The following is a 27,284-nucleotide window of genomic DNA, read 5'->3' as shown; positions in this document are numbered from 1 at the left end:
AGAGAGAACAATAATAATCTGCTGTCCTCAACCAGTACGGATCGATCCTCAAATAGAGTAACCTTAGAAACAGCTGTCAACCCTGCTATATATTTAGACTGCTTTACTCCCATCCACCATGACAAACTGACTTCAACAATGTCCACGTCTAAACCTTCCACCTGTCTCTTAGACCCTACACTGACTAGGCTGCTTAAAGAAGTGTCACCGTTAGTTAGCACGTCTTTACTAGATATGATCAACCTGTCTTTACTAACAGGACATGTACCACAGTCCTTCAAAGTAGCTGTAATTAAACCTCTTCTTCAGAAGCCCACTCTTGATCCAGAGGTGTTGGCTGACTATAGACCTCTCTAACCTTCCCTTCCTCTCTAAGGTCCTTGAGAAAGCAGTCGCTAATCAGTTGTGTGACTTTCTACATAGTTTATTTGAGGATTTTCAGTCAGGATTTAGAAAGCATCACAGCACAGAGACAGCTCTGGTAAAAATAACTAATGACCTTCTAATAGCATCAGACAAAGGACTTGTCTCTGTTCTTGTCTCGTTGGATCACACTCACCACTTTTAAACGTAGGCTTAAGACTTTAATTAGTGATAACACTTATATTTAGGGCTGGCCCAGGTTTATAGTTAGGGCTGGCTCAGGTTTATAGTTAGGGCTGGCTCAGGTTTATAGTTGGGGCTGGCTCAGGTTTATAGTTAAGGCTGGATCAGGTTTATAGTTAGGGCTGGCTCAGGTTTATAGTTAGGGCTGGCTCAGGTTTATAGTTAGGGCTGGCTCAGGTTTATAGTTAGGGCTGGCTCAGGTTTATAGTTAAGGCTGGCTCAGGTTTATAGTTGGGGCTGTCTCAGGTTTATAGTTGGGGCTGGCTCAGGTTTATAGTTGGGGCTGGCTCAGGTTTATTGTTGGGGCTGGCTCAGGTTTATTGTTGGGGCTGGCTCAGGTTTATTGTTGGGGCTGGCTCAGGTTCATTGTTGGGGCTGGCTCAGGTTTATAGTTGGGGCTGGCTCAGGTTTATTGTTGGGGCTGGCTCAGGTTTATAGTTGGGGCTGGCTCAGGTTCATTGTTGGGGCTGGCTCAGGTTTATTGTTGGGGCTGGCTCAGGTTTATTGTTGGGGCTGGCTCAGGTTTATTGTTGGGGCTGGCTCAGGTTTATAGTTAATGCTGGCTCAGGTTTATAGTTAAGGCTGGCTCAGGTTTATAGTTGGGGCTGGATCAGGTTTGCCTTGGACCAGCCCCTAGATAAGCTGCTAAAGGCCTAGACTGACGGGTGACTTCCTAGGATACACTGAGCTCCTCTCTATTCTCTCTCTTTCTTTCTGTATGAATTCATGTCTCATTAGCGCTCATTACTGACTTTACTTCTAGTCTTTGTTCTTTCTCTCCTCACAGGGTTCTGTGGATAGTGGTTATACGTGGACCATGGTCTTGCCTTCTGCTGTGGTTCTGTCATATTATATGAAGTATTGGATGTGTTGTAACTCTGTTATGTTGTTCATTCTGTACACATGACATCTATCACACTTCTGTCCATCCTGATAGAGGATCCTCCTCTGTTGCTCTCCCTCAGGTTTCTTCCTGTTTTCTCCCCGTTGAAGGTTTTCTTTGGATAGTTCTTCCTGTTCTGATGTGAGGGTCCTGGAACAGACGATGTCGTTTGTGTACAGATTGTAAAGCCCTCTGAGGCAAAGTTTGTGATTGGAGATTTTGGGCTATACAAAATAAATTGAATTGAATTGAATTCATATCGATACACAATACTTAATTGCATATATCGACTATTAGATTAGACATTTTATTTGTGTCATATATGCTCTGTGTTCTTTGGCCTGATCTTCTTAGTCTGTTCTTTATTCCTTAACTTTGGGGCAGCTCTTCTGGGATGTTAACCCTACTTGATAGGCAAATAATCGTTCAATAAGTTTGCATGAGCTGCACATCTACAGCCACCGACTGACAGAGAGGACCAGAGAAGAGACGAGGATGGACAAACTTCTTCTGAGCATCGTCGTTGTGTCAGGCAAGACTTTCATATGTTGTTATTATTTCCATCTTTAATATTATAATATTGTTTAATAATTTGTCCCTGTGACATTCTTCTTCCTTCATCTGTTTTTACTGTAATGTAAAATGATAATTTGCATTAGTGAGTAAAGTTATTAAGTTATAGGAGAGGAGAGAGTTATTTATTTATTAGTGTGTTATGTAAGTTGTTTACTGTCATAACCAAATAAACATATATATTATATAATAAGTTAAGCTATTAATATTAAATGATATCAATATGCTGCTTGTCAATCCAGGGCTGTGTGCCGTCTCATCACCTGCTGAACGTCTCTACCATGTTGTTTATGACCTGAAGACCATGACTGAAGCACAGCGTCACTGCAGAGACAAATACAGAGACCTGGCCTCCATGCGGGACATGGAGGACGTGAACACCCTGAACACAGCGGTGGATTTAAGCCTAATGGTCGACTCTGTGAGTAATATGATATCAGTGACAGGAGGTCTGACAGTTCTACATTCACACAGTGGTGACAAGTATGCAGATGAGCTGTACTGAAGCATGTACTTGTACTTTACTTGAGTATTTAAATCCAATGCTATTTATTAATACATTTCAGAGGGACATTTATGTGACAGATTTACAGATTAAGATTTTACAAACAAAACATGATTTAATGCAACATACTGATAACCTCTACTTCATATTTACAGCATTAATATCTCATCAAACAAATATCATCCATGTAAAAATGTAGAGCAGTAATGTTGTCACTGTTTGAAATGTTAGCACTGTTAGCTTCTAGCACCGTTAGCTTCTAGCACCGTTAGCTTCTAGCACCGTTAGCTGTTAGAACCGTTAGCTGTTAGCATCGTTAGCTGGAGTGATTACAGAAAGTAAAACCTGTTTCAATGTTCATATTAGCTCCTGAATATCGTTTTAAGACGGACTTGAAAAGATTGTGAACCTGTTCTTGAAACGTTTCTGACTGATCGACAGTATCAAGACTGTAATTGTTCAGTAAAAATATCTAAAAGTCTATTTCTTTATATCACAATGAAATATTGCTTTCAGCGAGCCTGGATAGGACTGAAGAGTGACGTGGACAGCTGGAGGTGGTCACTGTCAAACACAAGTCTCTACAAATCCGGAGAGATGGAGTTCAGACGATGGGAGTCTGGAGAACCGAACAACAGATTCGGTGACGACACCTGTATAGGTATGAATACATATGGGGAATGGTACGACTACCCTTGTGAGACTACCTACAATCCAGTCTGCATCAATGTCAGAGGTGAGAATATTAAAGCTCCTACGAAGAACTTTCATTTTGTGTTGATTTTGTTGGTCCCTGTGGACATAAGTGGTGGTGTTTCAGAGCACCAGACTCCCTTTAGAAAACCTCTTAATGTACTGAAGCAGAGTCTGACAGTCGGTCCCACTCAGTCCTGGTTCTGGTTCCCCCGTGCCTCCCTTACCTCCCAGCAATACGGCCTGGGTCTGTCCACAGTGGACCGGTCTCTGCTAGAGGATCTGGGTCTGTCCACGGTGGACCGGTCTCTGCTAGAGGATCTGGGTCTGTCGACAGTGGACCGGTCTCTGCTAGAGGATCTGGGTCTGTCCACGGTGGACCGGTCTCTGCTAGAAGATCTGGGTCTGTCCACGGTGGACTGGTCTCTGCTGGTGGCCCCGATGACATCATTAAGAATAACTCTGTAGAAACAGAGCATCTTCTCTCTGAAGGTCTCTGTACTGATGGAGGTCTGATAGAGGACCAGGACTACACTGTTTCATAGTTAAAAGCTGCTCATGGTAACTTGAACTAGTCTTGGGCTTCATGAATGTCATTTAAAGCAGATTCATGTGAGTCCTGCCTTCATGTCACTGAGGGAGCAGCTCATTAAGCCGGTTTGTAAAATGTCTGTTGGAGGGAAAATAGCTCTGATGTGTCTTCATGAATGTGGGACTCAATGGACACCTGAATGTTCATGTTCACACAGCTCTGTGTTGACTTCACCTTCATGCTGAGATTCACAAAGCAACAATAAAACTGGTATGCATCCATGTTGTCTGTTATGGTGTCTCTTCACAGCACTTCACTCTGGTCTATTTTCAGGACCGAATGAGACATTTGTCTTCATTAACAACTTGATGACGTGGACTGAGGCCCAGAACTACTGCAGAGAACACCACACAGACCTGGCCAGAGTGAGAAACATGGAAGAGAACCAGAAGGTCCGGAATCTGATGAACTCAAGACTTTTTGTCTGGATCGGCCTTTTCAGAGATGGATGGAAGTGGTCTGACGGAAGTGACTCCTCATTTAGAAACTGGAAAACTAATCCTAACGGTCTCTCTGAGGCTTGTGCGGCAGCAGATTTTAGTGCCAATGGACAATGGGAGAACCTGAACTGTAACGTCACGAAGGCGTTCATTTGCTACATTGGTAAGCTATCATTCACTCAGTCTTTAAACGTGGATTTAGGTTTACTAAATTTGCAAAAAATACAGAAAAACATCAAAAGTAGAGCAAAATAAAATCCATAAATATCAAGTTCTAGATAACAAACACATTGAATATGCAGATCAACTGCAGATGATGGAGAGTGATCGCTTCATTGATGAAGGAATGCTAATGCTAAGACCATGCTAAGCTAAGCTAAGGTTTTCTTGCACCAGCCATATTCTGATGGAAAATGACCAGACTTTCTCTTTTATCATTCAAAGTGTTACAAATTCAAGGATGCAGATTATTATCAACCAGAAATGTTGTGCCTGATGATGTTTGTTGGTGTTTTAGATGTTGTGACTGATGAAGTTTGTTGGTGTTTTAGATGTTGTGACTGATGAAGTTTGTTGGTGTTTTAGATGTTGTGACTGATGACGTTTGTTGGTGTTTTAGATGTTGTGACTGATGAAGTTTGTTGGTGTTTTAGATGTTGTGACTGATGACTTTTGTTGGTGTTTTAGATGTTGTGACTGATGAAGTTTGTTGGTGTTTTAGATGTTGTGACTGATGACGTTTGTTGGTGTTTTAGATGTTGTGACTGATGAAGTTTGTTGGTGTTTTAGATGTTGTGACTGATGACTTTTGTTGGTGTTTTAGATGTTGTGACTGATGAAGTTTGTTGGTGTTTTAGATGTTGTGACTGATGAAGTTTGTTGGTGTTTTAGATGTTGTGACTGATGACGTTTGTTGGTGTTTTAGATGTTGTGACTGATGACTTTTGTTGGTGTTTTAGATGTTGTGACTGATGAAGTTTGTTGGTGTTTTAGATGTTGTGACTGATGAAGTTTGTTGGTGTTTTAGATGTTGTGACTGATGAAGTTTGTTGGTGTTTTAGATGTTGTGCCTGTTTCAAAGCAAGTGATGAAAGTGAGGTTGCAGAAAAGCAGCTCGTCTCTGGATCTGAATGACCCTGTGGTGATGGAGGACCTCTTGAAGAAGGTACATCTTTCTAACATTAACAGAACAACCAGGTGATACGTGTGATTTAGTGGACTACTAAGAACAATGTGAATGTGCTCTGTGCAGCGCAAACGTGTAGACGTCACTATTGAAGGTAGACTTGTGTCCAAAAGACATGCAGACAACAAAGCTGTTCTTTGGGAACCAGAGTTCCTCTGAACCAGAGCTTCCACATGAGGACAGTGTGAGAAAGGATGCAGGATGTAAATGAACAACAGCGTTTAGTGAAGACTTCTCTGTCAGCGACATTCAGGGAAGTCAATGTGTTTGTATCTCAGCTCAAACAGAGGCTGAAGGACCAGGGGCTGAATGACGACATCAAACTGAGCTGGAAGAAGCAGTCGGATGGAAAAGTCTTCCACAAGGAAGAGAAGAAGACAAAGAAGAAGGAGACGTGTGCAAAAAAAGATGAGCTTTAATGTTGTTTGAATCCACTCTGGTCAGAGGCTTCCTTTATCCTCCTCCTCCTCCTCCTCCTCATCCTCCTCCTTCTCCTCCTCCTCCTCCTCTTCCTCCTCTCAATCAATGGTAGAAAGTACCAAAGTACCTAAGTACTGACGCTTTGCTGTGAAGTAACGTATTCACATTTCATGCTACTTTAGACTTTTTCTCCTCTACATTGATCTGTCAGCTATAGTTTCTACACTCTTAGAAATAAAGGTTCCAAACAGGTTCTTCCTGAAGGGCTGAGGTTCTACCCAGAACCATTTGCTTCTGAAGAACCTTTTCCTTCTTCAAGGATCTTTGAAAGTACAGGTGTTAAAAGAAGCCAGAAATGTGGGTTGTGCTGCACCACGTCAGCCCCGGTTCTTTATAAACCTCTTGAGGAACCCGTAGTGAGTTCTAGATGGAACCCTTGGGATACGAAAGGGTTCCTGGTAGAAATACGTAGGTGGGATCTTGTTAGCACCCTTAGAAGGTGGAAATGTTCTGCATAGAACCTCCAGAGAAGATTTTGACTAAAACCGTTACACCATATGAGGGTTCTCTGTGGAACCTTTGGGTTGAAACTTTCACATATGGTTCTGGGTAAAACTCTTTATGCTTCGTTCTAGCTAGAACCCTCTGAAAGGGTTCCAGGTGGAACCCTTAGGAAAGGTTCCACCTGGAAACGAGCCCAAGAACCCTACAGGGTTCCTACGGGTTCAACCTGGATCTCTTAGGAAAGGTTCTCCTATGGGGAGGAGCCCAAGAACCCAACAGGGTTCTAGTCATCACGTTTATTTCTAAGAGTGTAGTTTCTTTGCACATTAAGATAAGTCATATAAAATGTGTGATGAGCTTATTAAATATGAGGCATTGTTTTGTTAAACCTCAACCTGCTACAGCGTTAAAATGCTACTTACATGTTAGTCAGTAATAATGATCCAATAACATTGTGTTTATGAGCTTATAGCTCTCTATCAGAGTTCATTCTGCATCATGACCAGTGCTTCTCTTGAGAATGAAGAACTTCTTTCTGTAGTTCTAAAATGTAGGACTTTTTGTTTGTAATGTTGTGTGTTTTCATTGTGATCATGCTTCTCTTGCTTCAATAAAACATTAGAATCAGCTTACTGTTCCACCACAGTTCTTCATGTACTTCAGGTCAAAATAGAGTCCGATGACTGTAACAGACATAAAGTGTCGGGTCAAAAACAAGCCTCAAGAACAGCTTCAATGCTGCTTCCTGTTTTGATTCCACTGAAAACATGATTCTATGTTCAAGCAGCACACTGAGTGAAGTCTTTACTACTGAACTGACTTTCCACCTTAACTAAAATGAACTGAGCAACATTTCTCTGGTCTCTGCTCGTCATTGTTTTGTTCATCGGCAACAAGAACGCACAAGTTCATTTCTAGAGTAAAAGCAGGTCTACGTAGAGCAGAGATCAGGGTTCACGTGTACTTGTACTTGTATCTTGGTTTGGTGTGTGTGTGTGTTTGTGTGTGTGAGTGAGTGATGGGGCAACTATAAATACAGAAACATATTCAAATAAATATTTAGATTTCTGTATTTTACTAGTTTCACTCCTGTGTCTTTGAATTTTCCTCTGACCAATTTGCATAAAGTCAAATGACTTACTGTATGTTCAATGAGCCATTTCAACAACACACATTGAAATAAACTGAGAGCAAACAAAGACAAACACACTTCTGCTGCACACAGGTTTTCTTTAGTACATTGATATTTCCTCGTAGCTACAAAACTCTTATCAGAACACGATGAAGATGATCTTCAGTTATGTTATAACTAATGCAAACTGAATACAAGTTAGATTTTATGTTGATAACATCCAGATATGTCTGGGTACAGAGCTAAAGTACCCTTTCTATTTGTACCAGTGCAGCTGGTTCTGATAGATAATGAACTGGATGAACTCAAGAAGAGGACTTCTCAATGTGACACTAAGAACTACAACGTTGTGGTTTTCACAGAGATTTAGTTTGACCCCCAAAACCACTTAGTTCGGTTGAGGCAACAAAACTACTTAGTTAGGTTGAGACAACTAAACTGCTTAGTTAGGTTGAGACAACAAAACTACTTAGTTAGGTTGAGACAACTAAACTGCTTAGTTAGGTTGAGGCAACAAAACTACTTAGTTGGGTTGAGACAACTAAACTACTTAGTTAGGTTGAGACAACTAAACTGCTTAGTTAGGTTGAGGCAACAAAACTACTTAGTTGGGTTGAGACAACTAAACTGCTTAGTTAGGTTGAGACAACAAAACTACTTAGTTAGGTTGAGACAACTAAACCACTTAGTTAGGTTGAGACAACTAAACTACTTAGTTAGGTTGAGGCAACAAAACTACTTAGTTGGGTTGAGACAACTAAACTATTTAGTTAGGTTTAGACAACTAAACTACTTAGTTAGGTTGAGACAACAAAAATACTTAGTTAGGTTTAGACAACTAAACTACTTAGTTAGGTTGAGACAACAAAAATACTTAGTTAGGTTTAGACAACTAAACTACTTAGTTAGGTTGAGACAACAAAACTACTTAGTTAGGTTGAGACAACTAAATTACTCAGTTGGGTTGAGACAACAACACTACTCAGTTAGGTTTAGACAACAAAACTACTTAGTTAGGTTTAGGCCACTAAACTACTTAGGTTTAGACAACTAAACTACTTAGTTAGGTTTAGACAACACAACTACTTAGTTAGGTTTAGACAACTAAACTAGTTAGCTAGGTTTAGGCAACTAAACTACTTAGGTTGAGACAACTAATCTACTTAGTTAGGTTTAGGCAACTAAACTGGTTCACATACCTGGCTGTTTAACTTAATGTTGTAATATTGTGCATCTTTGCAGTTTCATTGCATCTCTTTACACTTGGTTTGTGTCTCTTTTGTCTTTTTGTGTCTCTTTGTGTTCATTTAGAGTCTCTTTTCGGTGAAGGTGATTTGTCAACATGTATTAGGAGCACTGTGCAGCTTGAGATGAGTCATTTTTGTTTCAACAATCATCTCACACAGACTGTATAATAAAGAGGCAGAAACAGAAAAACAAAACGCTCATGTGCTAAGAAGGATTTATAAATCCTGCTCTTTAGCAAAGTATGTACATGTATAGAGTTCATACACAATCCATATAGTATTTAAAAAGAAGGCAGGTGTGTGGCTCATTTGAGCAGGTGAGGAGCCAGTCGAGGGTCGTTTTTCAGCTTCAGGTCCAGATTCTGGTACTCCAGAGGAGCTGCTTCCATGTGCCTGAAACAAACACACATAAGTAATCAACACACACAAACACACACACACACACCGTTAGCTGTTGGGCCTGAACGCTGTCAGTTCATGTGTGTGTGTGTGTGTGTGTGTGTGTGTGTGTGTGTGCAAGTACATGCTGAGGCGTTTCTTGGCGACACGTATTCGTAGTGTTTTCTCAGAGCAGTAGTTCTGGTACTCGTCCTTGTCCTGCGGCGCGATGGTTAGCTGCTTCTCCTGGTACCACTGCTGTTTCCTCTGCAGCTCTTGTGTCTCCTAAACACAGATGTTACGTGAACATGAAATAAAACAAAAGTACATCTTTAAAGGTGCCAATGTCCTGCATTGGATTTGTCCCTATGAATGCATGATTTACTACACTATACATAGCATAGCTCCTTAGAGAAATGTCCATTAACAGAATTTCCATTTGTGTGTCTTTGTGGTCATTATGTGTCTCTTTTTCTAGTTATTTAGTGTGTCTTTGTAGTTATTTAGTGTCTCTTTGCGGTCATCTTGTGTCTCTTTGTGGTCATCTTGTGTCTCTTTGTGGTTATTTAGTGTCTCTTTGTGGTCATCTTGTGTCTCTTTGCGGTCATCTTGTGTCTCTTTGTGGTCATCTTGTGTCTCTTTGTGGTTATTTAGTGTCTCTTTGTGGTCATCTTGTGTCTCTTTGTGGTCATCTTGTGTCTCTTTGTGGTTATTTAGTGTCTCTTTGTGGTCATCTTGTGTCTCTTTGCGGTCATCTTGTGTCTCTTTGCGGTCATCTTGTGTCTCTTTGCGGTCATCTTGTGTCTCTTTGTGGTTATTTAGTGTCTCTTTGTGGTTATTTAGTGTCTCTTTGTGGTCATCTTGTGTCTCTTTGTGGTTATTTAGTGTCTCTTTGTGGTCATCTTGTGTCTCTTTGTGGTCATCTTGTGTCTCTTTGTGGTCATCTTGTGTCTCTTTGTGGTTATTTTGTGTCTCTTTGTGGTTATTTAGTGTCTCTTTGTGGTTATTTAGTGTCTCTTTGCGGTCATCTTGTGTCTCTTTGCGGTCATCTTGTGTCTCTTTGAGGTCATGTTGTATCTCTTTGTGGTCATCTTGTGTCTCTTTGTGGTCATCTTGTGTCTCTTTGTGGTTATTTAGTGTCTCTTTGCGGTTATTTAGTGTCTCTTTGTGGTCATCTTGTGTCTCTTTGTGGTTATTTAGTGTCTCTTTGTGGTCATCTTGTGTCTCTTTGTGGTTATTTAGTGTCTCTTTGTGGTTATTTAGTGTCTCTTTGCGGTCATCTTGTGTCTCTTTGCGGTCATCTTGTGTCTCTTTGAGGTCATGTTGTATCTCTTTGTGGTCATCTTGTGTCTCTTTGTGGTCATCTTGTGTCTCTTTGTGGTTATTTAGTGTCTCTTTGTGGTCATCTTGTGTCTCTTTGTGGTTATTTAGTGTCTTTTTGCGGTCATCTTGTGTCTCTTTGTGGTCATCTTGTGTCTCTTTGTGGTTATTTAGTGTCTTTTTGCGGTCATCTTGTATCTCTTTGTGGTCATCTTGTGTCTCTTTGTGGTCATCTTGTGTCTCTTTGCGGTCATCTTGTGTCTCTTTGCGGTCATCTTGTGTCTCTTTGAGGTCATGTTGTATCTCTTTGTGGTCATCTTGTGTCTCTTTGTGGTCATGTTGTATCTCTTTGTGGTCATCTTGTGTCTCTTTGCGGTCATCTTGTGTCTCTTTGCGGTCATCTTGTGTCTCTTTGCGTTCATCTTGTATCTCTTTGTGGTCATCTTGTGTCTCTTTGTGGTCATCTTGTGTCTCTTTGCGGTCATCTTGTGTCTCTTTGCGGTCATCTTGTGTCTCTTTGCGGTCATCTTGTGTCTCTTTGCGGTCATCTTGTGTCTCTTTGCGGTCATCTTGTGTCTCTTTGCGTTCATCTTGTATCTCTTTGAGGTCATGTTGTATCTCTTTGTGGTCATCTTGTGTCTCTTTGTGGTCATGTTGTATCTCTTTGTGGTCATCTTGTGTCTCTTTGTGGTCATGTTGTATCTCTTTGTGGTCATCTTGTGTCTCTTTGCGGTCATCTTGTGTCTCTTTGAGGTCATGTTGTATCTCTTTGCGGTCATCTTGTGTCTCTTTGCAGTCATCTTGTGTCTCTTTGCGGTCATCTTGTGTCTCTTTGAGGTCATCTTGTGTCTCTTTGCGGTCATCTTGTGTCTCTTTGCGGTCATCTTGTGTCTCTTTGTGGTCATGTTGTATCATGAGTAAACTGGTGCTGTACCTTGTCATAGTGTTTCTGAATGAGGTTGGCCTTCTCCACCAGCCTCTGTTTGCACTCTGCCAAACAGTCGTGGTAAAGCTGTTTGGCGTCTTTGGCGCTCAGAGTCTCTGCGTTGTCCAGCCGGATGAGGAGCGGAGCCAGGATGTCCTTCTTCCTCTCCTGCAGCCAGCTCTGGTCCTCCTCCGCCTGGCGCTCCTACAGCGGCAGAGGAAGGAAAGAAGTAGGATGAAGTAGGTTGGTAGGTAGGATAGATGATAAGCCACAACAACAACAATAATATTTTACAGTCATATCTTATGCATATTCATGTTATGTTCTCTGTAATGTTGTAAAAGATTTAATATTTTATAGGTGGAGGCTTCAAATAAGCCCAGTTGGCTGATATTATTTATCTCTGTTGTGTTTGTTTATTGTTATTTTATTGTTTAAATTGTGCAAAATAAATAAACTAAACTAAAAAAAAGAGAAGGCGGTGCATGTGAATCTCCCATGAATTTCGCTACATTTTTGTCTTTATTTCTTTATCACTAATATGACGGAATACATTGATCAGCATCTGAAAAGGGAGCTTGGGGACCAGAGGAGGCGGACTCTGTGTTCACATCACGATGCTCGGTGCTCAAACACAGTCAAAGTTGATGGACAATGTTTTTTTGCTCATGTTGTATTATTATCGTGAAGATGTCGGCCATTTTATCTGACCAGAGAACTGTTTTTGTTGCTGCTGTTTACATTCCTTGTGCTGCAAATTCAAGAAATGCACTACAGGATAATGACGATAAATGATCCTTGACTCCTTGGAGTAAAGTGAAGTAAGGTCGGGTAAAGAGGTAGGTAGGGAAACACCTCTTCACAAAACCAAATTAGGAATCCGGTGTGTGTGTGTGTGTGTGTGTGTGTGTGTGTGTGTGTGTGTGTCTCACCATTTCCTGTCTGTGGCTGCGGGCCTTAGCAGCTCCGGTGGTCGTCCACGGTGAGAAGGGAAGCCGGACGTCTCGTTTCTCCTCCGCTCTGGAGGCCAGGAAGTCGCTCACCTGCTCACACATGAGAGGTCCTCAACGTGACAGTAGTGTACTGGTAGGTGATGACCGGGGGAAATGCTTTAAAGGGTGGCTGAATCCATCCGGAATCTATGAATATTATGGGATGTGTTCCTCCGCTTACCTCAATCCAAGATGTTTTGATTTGGAGAATCACCTCCTCCTCATCCTTCATCAGGTCCACCAGCATCTTATTCAGGGTCAGGGTGTGAAGAGGCTCCTCAGATGGATCCACCTGAACACACACACACACACCTCAGCAACTTTTACTTTGAAAAGGCAGTGAAACCTAGTGTGTATCGTGTGTTTTGTCGTCTGTACCTGGTAGCCGGACACCAGTTGAGCTCTGAAGTCCTCGGCCTTCTTTGTTTCTGTTGCCTCCTCCGGTTTGATGAAGCTCCTCTTTGAGCCGATGGTTCTGTGATCGTCCAGATGATAGGTCACCTCGATTCGTCTTTCAGCCAATAGGAACACTCGCTCGGCCACGTCTGCGTTGGCCGGTTTGGATCTGTTCCTGTGGAAACGCTCCACCACTTTCTGTTAGCACACACACACACACACACACACACACACACACACACACACACACACACACACACAATTGCGATGCGACAGTTTAACACTTGAATCCAAAATGGAGGAGGACCTTGAGTTGGACTACAGAGGAATCCTTGTGAGCCTGGTAGTCCACTTTAGATCTCATCCCGCATGCTGGTGGGGCAACAAAACCTCCTCTCACTGATCTGTCTCTTCTATTTAACAAATCCCCAAAAGTTCATCCGCCACTGAAAATAGTCCCCAGCAAATGAACATTTCCTCCTGTTTGTTTGATAAAAAACGACAGTGAATCACTGTGTTTCTATATAGATCTAGATCTAGATCTAGATCTATAGATCTAGATCTAGATCTATAGATATAGATCTATATATATCTATATATATCTTTTACCTCCAGCTGTCGGACATTCAGCTGTTCGACCGGGTACGGTCCTGAGAACCGGACCGTCCGTTGGGCGACGACGTGCCGGTAGAAGAGGAAGTCGCTCCGGCCCTCGAAGGTCTCCGTCATTTCTCCCGGTGACACCAGCCTCCGCACCAGATCGTCACGGTGACCGCTGCTGAAGAGCATCTCACGCTCATCATCGCCCCGGGACCAGAACCTGTGGACTGAGGAAGAGGATTAAAAAAGAGAAACAGCAGATGTTTCTTCATCTCGTGTGGAAGTAGCTGACATGAGGAGCATAAAGACGAATGAACGCTGAATGAGGACCGAAGACAAACGACCTCTGTCCTTTCTGTTTCTGAATCAGTTGAACAGATTTAGAACATATTAGGTTATGGTTATTTCTTACATAAAAGGTGAAAAGGTCGTCCACGTGTGAAGCGCTCTGTGGTCACGCTGTCCAGCTTGTTGACCTCCGTCTCCTCCAGGTTGTCGTCTCTGTGTTGATACCACTCCTTCACCGAGACCTCGTCAGTGCCTTCAACGCACACACACACACACACACACACACACACACACACACACACACACACACACTTTAAGTTTTAAAACAAAGTATGTATTTCTAGATTATCTTTTTTTTCTTTCTTTTTTACCTCCCACTTGTTACCTTGGAGGACAAAAATGTCCCCATAGAGATACTATATATTAATATTATTTTACACTTTCACTAAGTTCTTGATCATAGCTACTACATTTTCATGTCAATGACAGTTTGTTTACATTCTCTGTAGACTAACTGCTAGAAGGATTTCTTTGTTATTGTTTTTTTTGGATATGTCAATGATCAACAACATTGATGTTGTTGTAAACTCATGTTTACAATGTTTACTGAGGGAATAAATCAAGAGAGAAGTAGAGTCATTTTAGACTAGACTTCTATACAACCAGAGGAGTCGCCCCCTGGTGGACACTAGAGAGAATGCAGCTTTAACACATGAAGCTCTGACTTCTCTTTAAAGAACCGGAGTTTGTCTCCTGGTTTCAACAGGACATTTTGTCCTTTAGTGTCTGCTTCTTGGCTACACACTCACAGTCCAGGTCTTGGTATGCGGTCAGTCTCTGAACCAGGCCGTCTGACTTCAGGTACGGAGCAAACTGCTCCAGCTTTGCTCTCCTGTAGTGGGTCACCTTCTGTCGGCCCGGCCAGCGGCTCTCCAGGTCTGAAGAAGGGAAAGAGAGGACGTGTGTTTGGGTTTCAAAGAAGGCATTAGTGTCTTTCTATGTGACTAATACTCATTCAGGTGTTGAGGTGTTCTGTTCTCCGTCTTTACAGACGTAACCACATGTAAACACCAGCTGTAGATGATCAGGCAGAGGTTCTGTACCTTCTCTTGAGATGTTGATGTAACTGACCCAGGATCGTGGCATCTCAAAAACACGGGGCTTCTCCTCCTCCTCCTCCTCCTCCCAACAAATGAAATCATGTTTTCACTAAAAATGAACTCACAGATATCAACATGAAACGTCACCAGTTCATTACTGACATTAAGATGATTCACTTTTCTCAAATGTTATGTGTAAATATGCAAATGAGGCGTTATCTAACACACACACACACACACACACACACACACACACACACACACACACACACACACACACACACACACACACACACACACCTCCTCCTGAGCGTTGATGACTTTGCTCATTGTCTTTTTTTTCTTCAAGACATCAAGCATCAGCTGTTTTTTGCTGGTTCCTCCGTACAGGACCGGCTCCCACGTCTTCAGATCCTCCAGGTCGTAGACCATGTCCTACACACACACGTACAGAGTACATGTATACACATATACAGTGTGTGTAGACATGTACTCTGTGGTCGTGGACTCACAGCGCAGCCGTTCCTGCAGTCCTGCATGTTGACATAGTAGTTGAAGTTGTTCCAGGCGCTCTCCACTCCCAGGAAGCGCTCGTCGTCGGTGGCGTAGCGGTTCCCGGTCAGCGGGTCGATGAAGAAGTTCTCCGGGACGCTCCGGCTCCCCGACAGCACCAGGACCCAACAGTGCACCCGCAGACCACGCAGGGGGTCGGCGGGTCGCTGCTCGCTCTCCTGTTGGAGAAGGAAAGACGAGTTTCATTACAAACCTTCAGCTGTGTTGTGATGATTAATGGGGAGGGTCCACGTCATCTCTGAGGCTCTGGATGGGAACAGAGGGACAGCAGCACTGAAGCAACTCATTCAACTCATTAGACCTTCCCCATCTGTGAACCACCTCACAGCTGTTCTCGCTGCGGTTCTTGCTCTTTTAAACTTCAAATATCACCCTTACTTTCAGGTTCATACTTGTATCTTTGGTTTCTACATATTGCAGTTCTTGATTGTTCCATTTCTACAGTTGTGGTTCACATTTTCAAAAAGGGGGACCGGAGAATGTGCTCCAACTATCGGGGTATCACACTACTCAGCCTCCCGGGGAACGCCTACCTCGGATTCAAGAGGAGACCAGCTCTTTACCCTCACAAGACTACTGAAGGGGTCCTGGGAGTTTGCCCAACCAGTCTACATGAGCTTTGTGGACTTGGAGAAGGCTTTCGACCGGGTCCCTCGGGGGTTCTTGTGGGGGGTGCTGTGGGAGTATGGGGTGCCGGACCCGTTACAACGGGCCATCCGGTCTCTGTACGACTGCAGTAGGAGCTGTGTCCACATTCTCAGCAATAAGTCAGACAAGTTCCCGGTGGGTCTACGTTCCGACCCTCAGCTATATATACACTTATATTGATGATATAATAATAATAATAATATATATATATATATTATATTATATTAGGGTATATAGATCATGTTACCTCCTGTAGTTTTTGCTTCTGAAGCAACGTGGCCTCCTCCTCCTCCTGCTGCTGCTTCTTCTTCTTCTCCTCTTGATGAATCAAAAATTGACTCTTCGGCTCCTTCGGAGGTTTCACTGAGTATTTATTCTCCTGAGGCTCCTGCTCGTGGATCTCACTCTGCACGTACAAACACACCAAGCACAAACCCAAAGCGAACACATTGTACACATGCACTGCGTGTACGGCAGCCACGGCGTAATGCAGGCGCCTACCTTGGCCTGGGTGTCCAGCAGGGGGCAGCGCAGCCGGCTGCGGTCCAGCAGACACATCTCTCTGACGGCGTAGCCGCTGACGCAGTAGGCGTCGTAGTTGACGCCGAGCAGCAGGCTGCAGAGCAGAGAGGCGAAGTCGAGACACGTGGCTCTCCGACTCTGCAGCACCAAGCTGGAGGACAACAGGAAGCTGGGCTGGGACAGCAACACACACACACACACACACACACACACACACACACACACACACACACACACACACACACACACACACACACACAAGTCTTGTTTGTCCAAACAAACTAAGGAGGACGTTGATGAACTGAGTGGTTTCTTTACGTCTGTATTAGTGTTTAATGTTTCTCACCAGGTTCACCGGCGGCTCCAACGGCTCCAGAGACAGGAAGTCAGCCACAAAGGAGGCACAGCCCGGCCAGGTGAAGAGTTCAGGGTGTTCTGTCGCCGTGGGCCGAAGAGTCGTGGACACAAACTTCTGAATATTAGAAACACACACACACACACACACACACACACACACACACGGTAAATTAGATGCGGTACATAAGGACTGTCTTAAAGATGGAAGCCTTAAGATCAGACTTAGAAAAATGGATCAAAAGAACAGTTTTTCTAACTTGTTTCTCAGAGCTTCTGTACGTTTCTCTTCTGCAAAGAGATCAGAAGAAAAGACAAAGGAAGACGATTCAGAAACACGAGCGGTAGAGTTGCACCGTTGGCATTACCTTGACGCCACATTCGTTGGTCGGGCAGAGCAGCAGAGGTTTGCGGTCGGGATACAAAAGTGAATACTGACGATGGAAGTTGTCGGCGATGTCCAACAGTCGCCTCTCATCGGGGGAGTTCATCCTGTAGGACTCAGGACACAACTGGTCTGTAGTGTTCAGCTTCAGGCTGTAGGAAGGACGACAGGTAAAGACAGAGGATGGAAGGATGGATGGATGGATGGATGGAAGGATGGAGGGATGGATGGAAGGATGGATGGATGGATGGAGGGATGGAGGGATGGATGGAAGGATGGAAGGATGGAAGGATGGAGGGATGGAAGGATGGATGGATGGAAGGATGGATGGATGGAAGGATGGATGGATGGATGGATGGAAGGATGGATGGATGGATGGAAGGATGGATGGATGGATGGAAGGATGGAGGGATGGATGGATATAGGTAGGTAGGTAGGTGGATAGAAGCTGGCCTGCCACTTTATTATCAGCATAGTTTGAGCCTGCTGGCCTCCTTCAGTGTGTTCATTTATAAGAAGACTCACAGAAGCTCTTCAGGAGCTGAAACATGTTGAGGTTCCTCTTCGTCCTCCTCCTCTTCCTCCTGCAAAGTCTCTCCACGTCTGACTTCCTGCTCCTCGCCGTCTGACTCCGGTACAGACTCCATCTTTGATAGAAGTTTATAAAGAAGAAATGTGAAGTTCATACAAACACACGGAACAATGAACCCGACTAGCTGTTATATATAACAACATAACATAACATATCTATATCTATATATATCTATAGACATAGATATATATAGATATACAGCTCATAATGAATCACATCTGTCCTGTAGAACTCAAGAGAAGCCACAATATAGTATATATGTATATATATATATATATATATATATATATATATATATATATAGTAAGTATAAATATGTGAATAATTCAGAGCACAAAGCATTTATATTTGGAGTAGATATCTCTGGTCCAGAGAGCAGGTGAAGTGGTTTTATCAGTAACACTTTATATTTGATCCTACATAGTACTGCAGTGTAATACTTTACTACATATGGGGTATAAATAAAGTACTCACTGGGTATTTAATACTAGGACCAATGTGTATACAAAGTATCTCCAACTGGTTCCGCGTTGACAAACATTACAAAGCTCTTACATATATAAAACACATTCATATTAATATTATGATCATGTAAACTGTGAATGGAGACATTCTGCATGGTGAGTACTTTACTTTGGATACTTTTAGTACATGTTTAGGTGATTATACTTCTTAACTTTAGTACGTAAACATATTGAATTATAGACTTTTATTTTTTAGACTTCATCCACCATTAAAAATCAAATGTATATTAAAATATATATTAAAATGTATATTAAAATATACTACTCGAAGCTGTACTCACCGGGTCCTTCAGAAAGTACTTGTATTAGTTTTATCAGGAGGATCTTTTGTGTTTAACGTCAGGAGCGTTGTGTACTACTCCGTCGCCACGGTAACAAGCAGACGTGATGACGTACGCAGCCTTCACGTGCATCCAGAGCCTTTTTTTATTATTTATTTAAAGACGGAAAAGACCAATATGGTCATTAATTACAAAAAATAAATAAAAAGTATGAATTAAATAATCACAAGAATACATTTTGTAAAATATATGTATAAATTAAGCAACAATTTGTGAAATGATTGAAGAAATTATTAAAACTCATTACTAACGTTACGTGATTTCGTTATTAGCTTTAATAATAACATTACTTTGTTGGATATTAATCAAATAACTTGGAACTTGATGAACGTTTCCGGTTTGTTGTTGAACGTTTCTTAACGGTTTGTTGTTGAACGTTTCTTAACGGTTTGTTGTTGAACGCTTCTTAACGGTTTGTTGTTGAACGTTTCTTAACGGTTTGTTGTTGAACGCAGCACAAACTACTAAACAAAGTGTCAAACAAGCGGGAAAAAAAGCGTGTCGATATTTACAAATAGTTTATAGATAATGTTTCTCTTCTGTTGTCGGTTATATAATATCCTCTCACGGTTATTTGCGTTTGTTCGGTTGATTTTTAAGATTATGTTTACATTCGTTAACTTTGCAACAACAACAACAAAATACCCCGCTGTGTTCTTGAACGCTGCTCAGTTTACGTTACTCGTCAGCTCACCGGACGACGCATGCGCACATTGTTCACTTCCGGGCAGCTAGCGCAACACAACAGCAGAAGAAAACCCACCTGTGCTGCTGCTGTTTCATTCACTTCTTTTTAGGTTTTATTTCATTTTCTGGATCTGCGTTCACGCGCGGCTCGCTCCCGGGTGTCCTCGTGTCTCTCCATGCGCGCTCCCGTGTTTGTGACGCTGTGTGTTTGGGTGCTGAGCGATGCGACGGCTCGTCAGTTCAGTGAGGAGGAGATGTCTGCTGTCAGGTACTGTACTCAGATCCTTTACTGCAGTACAGGTACTAATACCACACTGTGCAAATACTGCATTACAAACCTCAAGTATGCAAGTAGAATCCTCTAAAACCTGTCTTTAAGTACAAGTATACAAGTAGAATCCTCTAAAACCTGTCTTTAAGTACAAGTATACAAGTAGAATCCTCTAAAACCTGTCTTTAAGTACAAGTATACAAGTAGAATCCTCTAAAACCTGTCTTTAAGTACAAGTATACAAGTAGAATCCTCTAAAACCTGTCTTTAAGTAAAAGTATACAAGTAGAATCCTCTAAAACCTGTCTTTAAGTAAAAGTATACAAGTAGAATCCTCTAAAACCTGTCTTTAAGTACAAGTATACAAGTAGAATCCACTAAAACCTGTCTTTAAGTAAAAGTATACAAGTAGAATCCTCTAAAACCTGTCTTTAAGTACAAGTATACAAGTAGAATCCACTAAAACCTGTCTTTAAGTACAAGTATACAAGTAGAATCCACTAAAACCTGTCTTTAAGTAAAAGTATACAAGTAGAATCCACTAAAACCTGTCTTTAAGTAAAAGTATACAAGTAGAATCCACTAAAACCTGTCTTTAAGTAAAAGTATACAAGTAGAATCCTCTAAAACCTGTCTTTAAGTAAAAGTATACAAGTAGAATCCTCTAAAACCTGTCTTTAAGTAAAAGTATACAAGTAGAATCCTCTAAAACCTGTCTTTAAGTAAAAGTATACAAGTAGAATCCTCTAAAACCTGTCTTTAAGTACAAGTATACAAGTAGAATCCACTAAAACCTGTCTTTAAGTAAAAGTATACAAGTAGAATCCTCTAAAACCTGTCTTTAAGTACAAGTATACAAGTAGAATCCACTAAAACCTGTCTTTAAGTACAAGTATACAAGTAGAATCCACTAAAACCTGTCTTTAAGTAAAAGTATACAAGTAGAATCCACTAAAACCTGTCTTTAAGTAAAAGTATACAAGTAGAATCCACTAAAACCTGTCTTTAAGTAAAAGTATACAAGTAGAATCCTCTAAAACCTGTCTTTAAGTAAAAGTATACAAGTAGAATCCACTAAAACCTGTCTTTAAGTAAAAGTATACAAGTAGAATCCTCTAAAACCTGTCTTTAAGTAAAAGTATACAAGTAGAATCCACTAAAACCTGTCTTTAAGTAAAAGTATACAAGTAGAATCCTCTAAAACCTGTCTTTAAGTAAAAGTATACAAGTAGAATCCTCTAAAACCTGTCTTTAAGTAAAAGTATACAAGTAGAATCCACTAAAACCTGTCTTTAAGTAAAAGTATACAAGTAGAATCCTCTAAAACCTGTCTTTAAGTAAAAGTATACAAGTAGAATCCACTAAAACCTGTCTTTAAGTAAAAGTATACAAGTAGAATCCTCTAAAACCTGTCTTTAAGTAAAAGTATACAAGTAGAATCCTCTAAAACCTGTCTTTAAGTAAAAGTATACAAGTAGAATCCACTAAAACCTGTCTTTAAGTAAAAGTATACAAGTAGAATCCTCTAAAACCTGTCTTTAAGTAAAAGTATACAAGTAGAATCCTCTAAAACCTGTCTTTAAGTAAAAGTATACAAGTAGAATCCACTAAAACCTGTCTTTAAGTAAAAGTATACAAGTAGAATCCACTAAAACCTGTCTTTAAGTAAAAGTATACAAGTAGAATCCTCTAAAACCTGTCTTTAAGTAAAAGTATACAAGTAGAATCCTCTAAAACCTGTCTTTAAGTAAAAGTATACAAGTAGAATCCTCTAAAACCTGTCTTTAAGTAAAAGTATACAAGTAGAATCCACTAAAACCTGTCTTTAAGTATTTAGTATTGACTGTGCACATTATTCCTGTCAGAGTGTTACTATTATATCTGGTGATTCTGGATTAATATTACTGCTGCATTAATGTTTTTGTTGCATTTTAACAATTTTAGCTAAACGTAAAAAGGTAAACTGTTAAAATCTGTTAGCTATCAATTAGCTAAAATAAATGGATAAACAGAAGAATTAGCTAAATTATAAGTGAACAGTTGAAATAACTCAGTCTTAATGTTAGTCTAGTCCTGATACTAGTCTAACCTGACAGTCAAACCCCTGTCTAAGGCCAAGACCAGTTAGTCTTCATCTAAGTTAATGCAAGTGACCCCAGAACACAAAGGAAACATGAAAAACAAATCCAGATGAATCTAAATAAATCTGAATAAATCTAGATAAATCTGAATAAATCTGAATAAATCTAGATAAGTCAAAATAAATCCGAATAAGTCTAAATAAATCTAAATAAGTCTAAATAAATCTGAATAAGTCTCAATAAATCTAGATAAGTCTAAATAAATCTAGATAAGTCTAAATAAATCTAGATAAGTCTAAATAAATCTAGATAAGTCTAAATAAATCTAGATGAATCTAAATAAATCTAAATAAGTCTAAATAAATCTAAATAAATCCAGATGAATCTAAATAAATCGGAATAAGTCTAAATAAATCTAAATAAGTCTAAATAAATCGGAATAAATCTAAATAAGTCTAAATAAATCTGAATAAATCTAAATAAGTCTGAATAAATCTGAATAAGTCTGAATTGAGGTTGATTAAACCCGACTGCAGGTTTGCTCTGTTGTAACTTGAACTCTCTCTGAGACGTTAACCTGCTTCATTCTTCAGACAGCGCATCAAATCCATGTTCTACCACGCCTACAACAGCTACCTTGACAACGCTTTCCCCTACGACGAGCTCCGCCCACTCACCTGTGACGGACAGGACACCTGGGGCAGGTGAGGCGACATCATCGGGTTTTTGTACGACAATACCCAAAAACCTGATAAAGCTGAAGAAGTACATTTAAAAAACACTGCAGTGTGTTGATGTAAGAACGTCACAGGTCTATTTATTTAATTTAACTTGTAGTTAATGTTAGTGCTTCAATATAAGAGACATCTCTGGAGGGAGACGCACTCTATGAATAACGTTTATTATTATTATTATGAATCTTTGACTTTTATTAGATTCTTGTGTGACAAGAAAACTTATTTAGAGTTTTTATAATTTGAAAAGTTTGCCGCCTTTTCTCTCAGAAATCCAAACACTTACAGCCGAATGAATAATCACAAATATTTCTTTATTAGTGTTTTAATACACAGAATTAACTCATGAAGTTGTATTTTTTCCATCTTTGCTCAACAGTTTCTCGCTCACTCTGATTGATGCTCTCGACACTCTGCTGGTGAGGTCTGACACAGACTTATGAATTATTTGATCGTAAACGTCTTTAAATCACGTCTGATTATTAACGCTGGAGTTAAAGTATGTTCAAGAGCAGCGCTGCGTTCAGGTGTCCTTTCATAAATGTTCCTCTGAAGGTTTTGGGGAACCACACAGAGTTCCATCGCGTGGCGTCTCTCCTCCAGGACACCGTGGACTTCGACATCGACGTCAACGCCTCGGTGTTCGAAACCAACATCAGAGGTAAAGACGACGAACGCACCGGAAGGTACTGCAGTCTTTATGTGCAGGAGTCTAACTGTGTGTGTGTGTGTGTGTGTGTGTGTGTGTGTGTGTGTGTGTGTGTGTGTGTGTGTGTGTGTGTGTGTGTGTGTGTGTGTGTGTGTGTCTGTAGTGGTGGGTGGTCTGCTGTCTGCTCACCTGTTGTCAGGTAGAGCTAAGATGGATCTGGAGCCCGGTTGGCCGTGTTCAGGACCTCTGCTGAGGATGGCCGAGGACGCAGCCAGGAAACTGTTGCCTGGTAATAAAACACACAGACAGACAGACAGACAGACAGACAGACAGACATGCTTCAGCACCACGGACAGCGACTAGGATTAACACACAGATAATAGAATCATTAAAGTTACTGATCAAGGAAATTCATAAATACAATATCTTTGGGTTTTGGACTCAGACAGAAGTAAATATAAACGGTTATCTTTCCACATTTTTATGTTTATACAATTAAATACAATTAAATTAAACGAAACAAAATAAATCATGGAAGTAACTGTTTGTTGCAGCACTATGAAGAACCAAGTCAGAATAACGGACCCTGTGCTGTAACGTTAAAATGGTTCCAGCGTTCCAGACCCCCACTGGGATGCCGTACGGCACCGTGAACCTGCTGAAGGGAGTCAGCCCCACAGAGACCTCCGTCACCTGCACCGCCGGCGTGGGGACCTTCATCCTGGAGTTCGCCACGCTGAGCCGGCTGACGGGAGACGAGACCTTCGAGAACGTGGCCCGCCAAGCCCTGAGAGCCCTGTGGAGGACCAGATCTGACATCGGGCTGGTAACTAGTCCACCTGTCCGTCTGCTTTGGGTTCAGTAACCATGGAAACATCCTAAGATAAGCACAGTAGCTACATCTTACGTGTAAATAACGCTTTTTAGTTTAAACTCTACACATTATAACGGTGCCAAGAAACATGTAAAGGTTACAATTACATATACCAATACAATACAAAACTGATGATTTACACTTCTCTCTAGTGGAGAAAGGTAAAGGACAAGAGGACTGTTTGGACACCTGTCTGTCTCTCTGTCTACCTGTCTGTCTGTCCAGGTGGGGAACCACATCGACATCCTGTCTCAGAAGTGGGTGGCTCAGGACGCCGGCATCGGAGCCGGAGTCGACTCCTACTTTGAGTATCTGGTGAAGGGAGCCATCCTGCTGCAGGACGAGGAGCTGCTCGACATGTTCACAGGTAACGACGACGACAACGACAACAACAACAACAACCATTACAACCACCGCAACCACCACCACCACAACAACAACCACCACAACAACTACAACAACCACTGCAACAACCACAACCACCACAACAATGACAACAACCACAACAACAACAACAACCATTACAACCACCGCAACCACCACCACAACAACTACAACAACCACCACAACAATGACAACAACCACAACAACAACCACCACCACAACAATGACAACAACCACAACAACCACAACAACAACAACCACAACAATCACAACCACAACCACAACAATCACAACCACAACCACTGCAACAACCACCACAACAACCACAACAACAACCACAACAAGAGCGACGCACCACGCGACCTACATTGACACCAGTTTGTTGTTCTCAGAGTACGACCGAGCCATTCAGAACTACACCCGGTTCGACGACTGGTACCTGTGGGTCCAGATGCACAAAGGAACCGTCTCCATGCCCGTCTTCCAGTCTCTGGAGGCCTTCTGGCCCGGCCTGCAGGTAACAGACCAGAACACCGAACACACAAACACACAGAGTCCTGACTCGAGGTATGAATATCCATGTTTCCTTCGCTGTGTGTCTCAGTCTCTGCTGGGGAACCTGGACAGCGCCGTGAGAACTTTCCAGAACTATTACTCGGTATGGAGACAGTTTGGAGGTCTGCCGGAGTTTTACAGCATCCCTCAGGGTTACACTGTGGACAAGAGAGAGGGGTACCCGCTGAGACCGGGTCAGTCCGACAACCAAATATACGCACACATAGACGTAATGTCACAAGTTAAATAAAGTTGGTTCAAAAGCTTCACGTAAAGGATTTAAAAACCTGCAGGCTTTTATTTTGAAAGTCAGGAAGCCTTTAAGCCTTCGGTGAGTGTTCCTGTGTGTGCGTTTGTTCCAGAGTTGATCGAGAGCGCCATGTACCTGTTCAGAGCGACAGGTGACCACACCTACCTCCAGCTGGGCCTCGACGCTCTGGAGTCCATCGAGAAGATCACCAAGACGCCCTGCGGATACGCCAGCGTGAGACCAGAGAGACATTAGTCTGACGTTAGCCATGAATACATGAACCTACCTCTAACCAACCACGTGTCCTCACGTGTCCTCGTGTGTCCTCCTTGTGTCCTCACATGTCCTCGTGACCTTGCGTGTCCTCCTTGTGTCCTCACTTGTCTTCCTTGTGACCTCACTTGTCCTCCTTGTGTCCTCACTTGTCCTCCTTGTGTCCTCACGTGTCCTCCTTGTGTCCTCACTTGTCTTCCTTGTGTCCTCACATGTCCTCGTGACCTTGCGTGTCCTCACTTGTCTTCCTTGTGTCCTCACTTGTCCTCCTTGTGTCCTCACATGTCCTCCTTGTGTCCTCACTTGTCTTCCTTGTGTCCTCACATGTCCTCGTGGCCTTGCGTGTCCTCACATGTCTTCCTTGTGTCCTCACATGTCCTCCTTGTGTCCTCACTTGTCCTCCTTGTGTCCTCACTTGTCTTCCTTGTGTCCTCACTTGTCTTCCTTGTGTCCTCACGTGTCCTACTTGTGTCCTCACTTGTCCTCCTTGTGTCCTCACTTGTCTTCCTTGTGTCCTCACATGTCCTCGTGACCTTGCGTGTCCTCCTCGTGTCCTCACATGTCCTGTTGTTAATATACATCCACTCACGACAAAACAAACCAAATATTAACACATGTTCTGTTGTGGTTGCAGGTGAAAGACCTGCGAGATCACCAGCTGGACAACCGGATGGAGTCCTTCTTCCTGGCTGAGACCATCAAGTACCTCTACCTGCTCTTTGACCCCGCCCACTTCCTGCACGGCGGGGGGGCGGAGGGGGCCGGGTCGTGGGAGGAAGGCGGCGATGGCGGGCGGTGCGTTTTGGGGGCGGGGGGGTTCATCTTTAACACGGAGGCTCACCCTCTGGACCCGGCGGCGCTCTACTGCTGCGGACGCCACGCTCAGGACCGCCAGGAGCTCCGGGACGTCCTGCTCGGCCTGTCGGAGCCCGGCGGCCAATCGAAGCCCGGACGGACGGAAGACCCGCCTCCCGGCCAATCGGAGAGCATCGCTCTGAAGCCGGGCGAGAGGAAGACGAACCCCTCGCTGTCCTGTCCCGTTCAGCCGTTCAGCGCCCGGCTGTCCGTCCTGGGACAGGTTTTCACCGACGACACCTGAACTCATCGTGACTCTGGAAGACAAAGAGAGACTCGGATGTTTATGAATCAATAACTCATAAACACATTCAGCAGCTTCCATCAAGCAGATTTCTTTTGTTTGTTTCTGTGACGAAGTCAAAGTCGCTGCGCCGGCTCTTGTTGCTCTAATTTAAACCGAAGGTTGAAATATATATTTTTATTTATTACAAATCTTGTTTTGTGATTTGTCATATTGTCAGATATAAGATATAACTATTCATTCATGTGTCACAGTTTTATTATAGAGTCATAATTATTAAGAGGAAATAAATACAGTAAATAATAATAAAAGTATGATGACACTGATGAAGATCACGAGGTTCAGTTGAAAGCAGGTCCTCAACACGTCTGTAGTTGTTCAAAGCTGCCAGCAGGAGGCGCTAAACTCACTCCTGCAGAGACCTCCTCATGGTTTTAGAGGGACTGAGAGACTTTATTATATAGTATATATGTAGGATATCACTTTATATTCATTCATGTTTCTGCCTGAATGGTGAATAAATGAACTATTAGCAGTAAATATAAATCAGTTTCATCAGTGGCAGACAGGAAACAGACGCTCTCCATGTTTCACACAGTCAGCGATCAGTCATACGAGAAGTTAGGATCATGTTTGGTTTCCATCTCAGGCTCACTTATAACCACACAGCTCCAGAGTCCAGAGAGTCATCAGAGAGATGAAGCGTCC

At 42.2% G+C, this 27,284-nt stretch overlaps 2 protein-coding genes and 1 long non-coding RNA gene across 3 annotated transcripts; 2 read left to right on the top strand and 1 right to left on the bottom strand.

The window, feature by feature from the left end:
• The first annotated feature begins 4,317 nt into the window (after positions 1–4,317).
• LOC137888702 (uncharacterized) lies at positions 4,318–6,508 on the top strand. Its single transcript, XR_011105179.1, has 3 exons — positions 4,318–4,455; positions 5,354–5,457; positions 5,757–6,508. It is a non-coding gene; the product is annotated as an uncharacterized lncRNA (long non-coding RNA).
• A 1,897-nt stretch (positions 6,509–8,405) lies between these two features.
• ccdc135 (coiled-coil domain containing 135) lies at positions 8,406–18,744 on the bottom strand. Its single transcript, XM_068732129.1, has 18 exons — positions 18,660–18,744; positions 17,788–17,909; positions 17,246–17,414; positions 16,870–16,995; positions 16,503–16,697; positions 16,249–16,407; positions 15,293–15,511; positions 15,081–15,215; positions 14,784–14,859; positions 14,490–14,618; positions 13,805–13,933; positions 13,402–13,619; positions 12,775–12,990; positions 12,578–12,688; positions 12,337–12,447; positions 11,414–11,608; positions 9,305–9,444; positions 8,406–9,174 (listed from the first exon to the last, which is right to left on the bottom strand). The coding sequence occupies exons 2-18, from the start codon at positions 17,907–17,909 to the stop codon at positions 9,087–9,089; spliced, it is 2,538 nt and encodes an 845-aa protein (XP_068588230.1). The 5' UTR covers positions 18,660–18,744; the 3' UTR covers positions 8,406–9,086.
• A 707-nt stretch (positions 18,745–19,451) lies between these two features.
• edem2 (ER degradation enhancer, mannosidase alpha-like 2) lies at positions 19,452–27,082 on the top strand. Its single transcript, XM_068732131.1, has 11 exons — positions 19,452–19,674; positions 22,352–22,462; positions 22,872–22,911; positions 23,048–23,153; positions 23,305–23,430; positions 23,756–23,967; positions 24,241–24,382; positions 24,792–24,916; positions 25,004–25,148; positions 25,317–25,438; positions 26,112–27,082. Exons 1-11 carry the CDS (start codon positions 19,583–19,585, stop codon positions 26,574–26,576), a joined length of 1,686 nt encoding a protein of 561 aa, XP_068588232.1. The 5' UTR covers positions 19,452–19,582; the 3' UTR covers positions 26,577–27,082.
• Positions 27,083–27,284: the final 202 nt, after the last annotated feature.

The sequence above is a fragment of the Cebidichthys violaceus genome, unplaced genomic scaffold (genome assembly GCF_023349555.1).
Source record: "Cebidichthys violaceus isolate CVI_PGR_0920_01 unplaced genomic scaffold, fCebVio1.0.p SCAF_57, whole genome shotgun sequence".
NCBI classification, from domain to species: domain Eukaryota; kingdom Metazoa; phylum Chordata; class Actinopteri; order Perciformes; family Stichaeidae; genus Cebidichthys; species Cebidichthys violaceus.
This window is presented reverse-complemented; position numbering and strand designations above follow the sequence as displayed.

What these genes read in the sequence shown, in the direction of transcription:
- ccdc135 (XM_068732129.1), bottom strand. Translation starts at nt 17,909, where the DNA reads ATGGAGTCTGTACCGGAGTCAGACGGCGAGGAGCAGGAAGTCAGACGT. An exon ending in CGCATACCAAGACCTGGACT is followed by an intron (nt 13,934 to 14,489) that starts GTGAGTGTGTAG and finishes TGTGCGTTGAAG; the next exon opens with GCACTGACGAGGTCTCGGTG. An exon ending in AACTGGTGTCCGGCTACCAG is followed by an intron (nt 12,689 to 12,774) that starts GTACAGACGACA and finishes GTGTGTGTTCAG; the next exon opens with GTGGATCCATCTGAGGAGCC.
- edem2 (XM_068732131.1), top strand. Translation starts at nt 19,583, where the DNA reads ATGCGCGCTCCCGTGTTTGTGACGCTGTGTGTTTGGGTGCTGAGCGAT. An exon ending in AGCCAGGAAACTGTTGCCTG is followed by an intron (nt 23,431 to 23,755) that starts GTAATAAAACAC and finishes AAATGGTTCCAG; the next exon opens with CGTTCCAGACCCCCACTGGG. An exon ending in GGGGTACCCGCTGAGACCGG is followed by an intron (nt 25,149 to 25,316) that starts GTCAGTCCGACA and finishes CGTTTGTTCCAG; the next exon opens with AGTTGATCGAGAGCGCCATG.